Source organism: Cololabis saira, chromosome 12 (genome assembly GCF_033807715.1).
Source record: "Cololabis saira isolate AMF1-May2022 chromosome 12, fColSai1.1, whole genome shotgun sequence".
Taxonomy (NCBI): domain Eukaryota; kingdom Metazoa; phylum Chordata; class Actinopteri; order Beloniformes; family Belonidae; genus Cololabis; species Cololabis saira.
The window spans coordinates 30,093,000-30,101,524 of record NC_084598.1 but is presented as its reverse complement, the minus strand read 5'-3'; the positions used below and the strand labels follow the sequence as shown (position 1 = coordinate 30,101,524).

The 8,525-nt window shown below is 36.1% G+C and overlaps 1 protein-coding gene across 1 annotated transcript; it reads left to right on the top strand.

Moving 5' to 3' along the window:
- The first annotated feature begins 253 nt into the window (after positions 1 to 253).
- LOC133456519 (complement C1q-like protein 4) lies at positions 254 to 4,192 on the top strand. The gene is made up of 5 exons (XM_061735009.1): positions 254 to 474; positions 1,049 to 1,111; positions 1,864 to 1,968; positions 2,052 to 2,183; positions 3,362 to 4,192. The coding sequence occupies exons 1-5, from the start codon at positions 303 to 305 to the stop codon at positions 3,643 to 3,645; spliced, it is 756 nt and encodes a 251-aa protein (XP_061590993.1). The 5' UTR covers positions 254 to 302; the 3' UTR covers positions 3,646 to 4,192.
- The last annotated feature ends 4,333 nt before the right edge of the window (positions 4,193 to 8,525 follow it).

Sequence of the window (8,525 nt, the reverse complement as noted above, 5' to 3'; positions counted from 1 at the left end):
AATCAATCAGACAGAGGATCCAGGAGGACAAGACAGGCACTTTGATGTCAGATGGCAAACCTTATCCCGTTATTGCTCATGATAAACAAGCAATATTCCACCTTTGAAAAGGAGAGTGGATATCATTTGCCCCACTTTATGGTAAAGGAAATAAAATCAGGTAATAATTGATCAGATTGTGGTTGATTATTTGCAGAAAAAAATACTATTTAAAGGACTGATTTACACACTCTGACAACAGTGATGGCGGTATTTCTTCCAGTGCTGCTGCTGATCTGCTTTCATCTGATTCAAGCAGTCTGATGATGGACTTGGAGGACATTTACAAAAAGATGAGTCTGCAGGAAGAGAAGCAGGAAATGTCTGAGCAACAACAAACGTGTACGCAGGATATCCATGCAGTGCTGAGAGAGATGAGCGCTGTGTTGGCTGGACTTAAGGTTGAGATGAGATACTTGCAGCATGAAAATAAAGGTATATTCTGTGTGACTTACTAACACAAATACTAATATTAGGAATGACTGACTTGAACTAGTGAAATTATGCTGGAAAAGAAGGTTAGTATTTAATCATGTCTTTTCATCCATGGTGTTTAAGAACAAGCAAAAAAGACCAGATAATTTGGAGCAGCAGTACCAAGGTGTTTCCTTGGTTTTAAGTGCCAATGTAATAACATGTTTTAGTGAACAAAGATTCTGAAAATCAGAATTTACTTTAATATATATTACAATGAAACAAAATTCAGGTATTCAAACTACAAATTTATTAGAACAGTGACAACTGACAACTTATAAATAAAATTTGACTTTGAGTCTTTCAACCAAAAAATGATTTCCTGTGACTACAATGTCCATTCTCACACTGAATCTCTCCTTTGATGACCATGAATCCAGAACAGGCAGATTAAAGTCTAAAGTCCAGAAAACGTTTTGATTGATAGTTTTCAGTCCGTGATAAAAGCTGTTTGACCCACACTTTTTTTAATTAATTACTTTATTCATTTTGTAATGATTTTATCAAGTTCTTATGTTTGTTATTTCTGTTTTAGAACAAGCAGCTAGATTGAAAGAACTGGAGGGACAAAAGACGGAGCTGAAGCAACAGTACCAAGGTATACGCTGTATATCTAGCAGTGACATAGTATTTAAATTACATATTGGCACCAGTTATATAAAATATTTTCTTTCACATTCATTCATAGTTTCTGTTTCTTTCAGGACAATAAACTAACTGCTTTGAACCACTGATTTTCATTCAGCAATTTTGCTGGGACTTTGTCAAACTGTTAATTCTGATGTTGCATCGCAGGTCCTTCCTCCCCGCTGCCATCAGACTGTACAACCAGTCCTGCTCTCAGTAGCTAACGGACAGTAAATAACATGTGCAATAACAAGATGTGCAATAACCATATGTGCAATATCTATGCAATCTGTCTGTCTACCTCAAACTCATTCTACCTGCTTTTTTTGCACAGTTTTTTTCCTTCGCACTATTTTTTATCTCCACCACAATGTATATTCTGTCTATATCTTGTATATCTTTTACTTTTTACTTTTTTACCCCCTTCCCTGCATGTTTGTGTGTGTGTGTGTGTGTGTGTGTGTGTGTGTGTGTGTGTGTGTGTGTGTGTGTGTGTGTGTGTGTGTGTGTGTGTGTGTGTGTGTGTGTGTGGTGTACTGCTGGTAACACGTGAGTTTCCCCATTGAGGGAGTAATAAAGGACTATGTTATCTTATCTTATCTTATCTTATCTTATCTTATCTTATCTTATCTTATCTTATCTTGTCTTGTCTTGTCTTGTCTTGTCTTGTCTTGTCTTGTCTTGTCTTGTCTTGTCTTGTCTTGTCTGTTTTTGATGTTTTAGGGCAGGCAGCTAAACTGGCAGAACAGGCAGCTGAACTGCTCACCATTAAATCCAGAGCAAACACAACAGAAAACCATGTGAACGCTCTGACAAGAGAAGGAGAAGGTTTCTGATTTCCAAAATTAGATCAATACTGATACAATTAGTACATCGCTCACTGTAATCTAACACCTGTGTTTCTCTCTCAGTGAAACGAGTGGCTTTCTCAGCGTCTTTACTCGCTTCTGGCGAGGAAACTCTTGGACCATTTAACGCACAAACGAACCTGATCTTCAGAAATGTTGTTACAAATATTGGAAATGCCTATAACGCAAACACAGGTACTTACATTTACAGATGAAATATTACATCCTGCTCACTCTCACAACAAAATGTGTAAAGGGTATACTTGTCCACATCTTGATTTTTTTTAAGTTAATATTGACATCACATTACGGGAACCCCAATCCATAAATACTAAAATCATAAATATTTGTTTCTGACCCTAACCATGTATCTTTTAAACCTTAACCCAACTGGTCATGAGTAGCAGGTAAAGAGAACTTTAGACATCAGATTGGGGTCATATTATACATTGGGTCTTTTTCATGAAACGTGAGCAGAACGATTTTATGTATAAACTATTCATAGAGCAAAATGTAACTTTTTCATCACTGATAAAAAAGTCAGCACTTCCAAAGTTTTTAAATAACAACAAAATCTAATCCTGCTTTCGACTACACATAGCACTTATGATAAATGTTGCTTGAGACTTTAATAATCATTTGTCCTATTTGCTGGTGTAGACTCTGACTAATCCAGGTCATTGTAATACTCAAAGGTTTGAATTATTGAATTTGACTGACTGAGTTTACTTTCATCCCTCTCGAGGCCTGACACTGTGTCTATCAGGTCTGATACCTGATCAATGGGCCTCTCCAATTAAAATGACAATGCAGTTGTGTGCAGCGCAGCTTTGTAAAAATATATAGCACATCATTTATTTCCAATATATAATAGAAAAGGGACGATAAGGAAACTCAAAAAACCTGTATAGATTTGTTGGTACCCTTCAATTAATGAAAAAAGAATCCATATGTAGTCATAGATATTATACTTGAATTCATTTCAAAGCTTTTATAGTTGGGGCACGGTGGCGCAGATTTTAAAGATTGATGTGACATTTAAGATGGGGCAAGATATTATACTTTCATTTCTGGTCGTGCATCCATCTCAAAGCTGGAAGGTCCTGGGTTCAATTCCCTCTGGGGACGCTGTGGGCGCAGAGTGCATGCATGTTAAGTTCCCCCATGATTTCGGCACCCACACCCTGGAGTTAAGGAGGAGACTTGAGCTCAGTGTGGGCTCTCCGGGGGTTGGTAGAGGGAGCAATGCCCAGGACTGTCACTTAGGTAGGAGCACTGGGTGATAAAATGGGCAAAAAAATCTCCATTTTCACTGATGGACAATTTAAAAAAACAACAAAATAGATAAAGAAATCACATTTTGTGTTCCACAGGCTTTTTCACAGCCCCGGTGAGAGCAGCCTACCACTTTGAGTTCTACATTCGTGGACCTGGACATCCTTCACATGTTTCTGGTGCTGCGCTGTTCAAGAATGGAGACCATGTTTTTATTGCCTGTGAACATCAGACTTCAGGGACTGTTTATGCTGCTAATGGTGTCACTTTGCTATTAGAGGTTGGAGATGTTGTATTTTTGCGTCAGTGGGAAAACTCAAGGATTAATGACGATCAAAATCACTATACTACCTTTAGTGGCCAGCTTCTTTTCACATTGTGAGAGTTCTTCAGTTCGCTGATACTCATGCACTTGATTATCAGAATGTATTGTTGCCTTTCAGTTTTCTAATTGATGTAAACAGTCTTGCTATTAAAGTTTTATTTTCAGCTGCATCAGTTTCTGGATTTGCATGAATGTGGTAACTACAGGGACCTAGTTCAAGCCGAAATACCAGCTGTGTTTTATGCTCACTCATACCCCGGTGGATGGTTTATTCCAGTTACTCCATCTGCTTATAGGACTTGCTGCTGATTTTAAATCTCTACCGCCTCCCCAGCTCTTCCTGTAGGCTATAATTCTAGGAAAGGAGCATCATTTTCATCACCCCCAATATATGTACTGTATGTCTTCCTTAAAATAGGGGATTTATAAGCCAAAACTAAAGTGTTTTAGCAATAGGAAAACTGTTGAACTCTTCATCACATGACTTATCTGATTGAACTATACATTGTTACAGGGAGGGATGGATTTTTTTTTTTTTTTTTAATGAAAGCTGAACGTGATTGATCAGATGTTATTTATTTTCAATTAATTGTGGTGGTATATAAAGATAAAATCATAAAATAAAATAAAACACAGTTGTTGTCATTTTAAAATAACATTTCATAAAGCTGACTCCTCCCTTTTCCCAGGAACAGCTGCCTGTTGAGAGGGACAGCTCGTCCCCACTATTGGTGCTGTACTGTATTAAAACAAATCAGGAAAAGTAAAAAAAAAAAACACACAGACACTAAACAAGCATGAACGTGTACCAGCATCAGCGGGTACTGTGCTATTAAGAGCCTGTTACTGTCGAACTACTTTTGTTTTTGCAGTTAACTCTTCCACCTCGTGTAAACAAGTTTCAGAGTTTACAGATTTAGTCAAGTGTAGTACTGCCTAGTGGTCGCTAGATGGCAGCAGACGACATCAGATAATTTATAGTCATTGGTCGTTTTTCCTTGACAAAGTTAAAGTTTGGCTACATGTTTGCTGTGGTGCTAACAATAATGATCATAAATACAGGATATAAAATTACTGACATATATCAAAAGAAGAACTTGTTTAGTTTAGACACCCAACAAGGTGGAGTTTTAATGGCAGTAAACCCTGATTACTGTAATTAATTACCTACATTCATTCAAATCCATTGTGATGTATTTAAATAAAAAAAAAAAAAAAACCTCATTGTCCAGACACTCGTGCATTTACTACATGTAATGTAATGTAGTCTAATGTTTACAAGTTGATTTGGGAGTTGCTATTATTGTTGTTGTAGCTGTTATTATTATGTAATTGAAAAATCCCAAACCCACATCTATTTACATATATGATGTCATTCTTTAGGTATCTGGTTAGATAAAGCTTTTACATTTTAGTCTCCTATGTTTTTCATGTGTCACCTATGATATGACACATGGAAAAGCAACAGAAACTGGAACTTCTTGATGCTCATTTCTTTCTTTCAAAAATGTTTTAAACCTTCATATTTAGTCCTTTTAATGAAATATAAATGTGGTGGCAAAAGTTACATTTGCCCCGGCTTAGTTACGGTAGTCATTTTTCTAACAATCACAAATACAGAATTGAATTCAGCTTTATTTTTTCAAGGTGAGATGAATCCTAAAGACATTCAGAGAACAGCAATAGCAAAAACAGCTTTTATGAAGGTTGTTTTAGAAAAATAAGTGTGTTTTAGAGTTCAGGAGTCAGATTTCCATGAAACGGGGTGTCTAATGGTCTTTAATCTGATCTCTCTTAAAGGGGCTGTCGGTTGACTTTTTGGGGAGGGACATAGCTTAGATGAAAGATTTTAAGCTGTATTTTAGGGTAAAGATATTCAAGGCTTTGTCTGCAACAGTAAGATTTTGATGTGATGTGCCCAGTACAAGGACATTAGTACTGGGGACGTGATGCCTTATGTCCTGAACTGTGTTTTGCTGCAATATTTTCACTAACTAGTGGCACAGATCAGCTGACCCTTATCTCAGTGTATTAAAATAATTAAGGTGAGATCAAATAAAAATACATGTTCCTTTTCCCCCCTTTTCCTAAGGCAACTGTTGAAAGACATGACCTGATTCTTTTGAAAAATTTTGAAACTTGAAAAAATATAATATACAAAATGTAATATATCAACAAGCTCTTTTCAACTTTTACTATAAGAAAAACCTATTAAGGTTACAATAATAATATTTCAATGTTTCCACTGTGAAGATTAGACTCGAGAGGACAAAGAATTTGGTTAACTAAACGAATGTTTTTTAACGTCAATTGCATAATTGAGCAACATTGATTTGTCTGCGGAGCTGCCATACAACGACGCTGGCCTGATGACCGGGAGCAACTGGGGATTTAGTGTCTTGCACAAGGACACTTTGGAGGAATTCGAACCACTGACCTTCAGGTTGATGGAAAAACGCTCTACCAGCAATGATGGTGATTTTATTTATTCATGGTAATAGAGTCTAGAATGAGATGGCCACGAGTTAGTCTGTAAATCAAGAACAGATGGGGCCCTAGAACTGAACCATGGGGCACACCACAACTCAGACAGAAAGCATTCAATTAGAGAGGTATGAGCATACTAATAAGTCAAAATGTTAATTCTAACCCAGTGATCATTGTACTCAGTAGTATTGCTTAAATTAAAAAAATAACTTAAACTGAGAATCCATCTAAACTTAAGTCATCTGCCACTCTGACAAAAACTGTTTCTCCTATGAAATTCTCTATAAAAGTAAAAAGAAGTTTATACTTTTTTTTAAAATATACATAAAAAAATGCAGATAGTTTCCTCTAGTGCCCTGTATTAAAAGGATAATTTAGAATTCAAGAAAAGAATCTTTGTTAGAAAAGATGAAAGATTGCTTGCATTTAATCTGTTTGAGAAAGAAAATCAGGCCAGCAAGATATCCACAATAAATAAATAAATAAAAAACCACAGGCAGGTACTGTGTAGAATATATGATTAAAGGAAGGTTCCAGAGTTAAAACAACTCTTGGTGGTAAGGAATGTTAACTTTTATTGGGGACCAAAACAATGTTAATCAAAGTAGTTTTGAGATAGTATGAATATGAGTTTGCATCACACGTCAAAATAAATAGGCGTTTGAATTAAAGGCATTACAACAATGAAAAAGCACACAGGTTTTATTGCATATCAATTTCATGTATAAATTCTTCATAGCATTGGAAAGATTACATTTGGTATACATTGCTATTCTACAGAATTAACATCAGAGTCTTATCCTTTCAATGAAATTTCTCTAAAGTACATCTGCAATAATCACAAGCATCAAAAGAACTGCAATTTCGGAATTGTTCAACATTATTCTACAATCCTTAATTGTTTTTCGTGATGTCTTCTCCTGCAAGTGTTTTCTATGTCTTTAAGAACCTGCCCAAACATCTGTAAGGCAGTCAGAACTTGAAGTCAAACCTACTAACCTAACCACATGTACAATAAGTGCATCTACGGATTTATTTATTTATTTTTATTTTTTTTATCTTTTCCTCTTTTTTTTCCTCTTTTTTTTTGATTTGATACACATTTCACAAATGGACATCATTATGACTGCTAAACACGTCATGCACAACAACTTTTTTTTGTTTGTTTGTTTGTTTTCAATAAACATAACAGAGGCGATATACAACTCAGATCGAAACAAAACAAGCACCATCCATTTAAACCCATATTTTTTCAAATATTTTTTTCTTCAGACAAATGCACCATTTTTTTTTCATTCTTTAAAATACTATACAGATAAAAAGAAACAATGTATATTTTAACTTTTTCCTGTAACAGTGGGGGCAAACAGCAACCATGTTCTATTATGCTGAAACATGTTTCAGTGACCATCTGCCAGAATACTTTCTGAAGTTGGCAAAATGGAAAACATCAATGCCTTTGATTTATTTGCTTTGCACAGCGCGTAATTATTACAGTAGTCCATGACATGAATTACTATATATAGTCAACCTAAAAACTTAGTGACCAAAGTCTTTACATTTTGTAACCACAAGTTGGAAAACAATGTGTTTACCATGAATGGAATCTCATTCAGTAGAATTATAGAAAAAAAGACTTCTGTCTTTAGAAAAATGAGATGATGCAGCAGTCCTCGCATCACACTACCACCTGCTGTCGTGAAGAAAAAATTACAGTGCTTCCGTTATTCATGTCTCTCCATGTTGAGCCCAACTTCCCCGCCGAGTGAAAGTCAAACCAGCTTGAAAAATGTGTCTGTGTTGTACATAGAGACCCAAGTCTGATCAATTTATGGCTTGGACCCAGAAGGTTTAAGTGCTAGTTTGAAAACACAGCAATCAGGCCTGGTTCTGAAGGTTTGCTGGGAGAAACAGTGATCAACAATGCTCAGCCCCGTCTCCTGCAGCTATCTACAGTAAATGACCCATGCCATCCATGGCACAGCTCAATGTGGATCACATGGAATGGGTTTTCAGTATTATCTCAGAAGAGCAATTTAAAGTGAAGGTATTATGAAGTGTTTTTGTTTCCCCCATTTAGAATCGACTCAGCATATTTTTGTTTGTTTCAGATGGACTGACTGACCATGAACATCATTTAAATGCTTTCTAAAGTTTCAGTGTTGTTACTCCTCATAACCAGGGAGTCTGGCACGTTCATATAGTTGCCACTTCTCTAGACTTCTGGGACATGCAATCGCAGTAAAATCAATTTAAGAGAAAATTTGTTGGTTACACCATAAGTAATGAATGCCAAACAGGGTTTAAGGGAAGTGAAAGTGGATTCAAAACTGGTACAAAGTAATGCCCTTTTCCTGACAAACATTGTGAAAGTTGTCCAAGTCTGTCGCCTGTATACTGTAGCTCAAACTGTATGTTTTAATGCCAAATGAGATTCTAAAACTAACTAA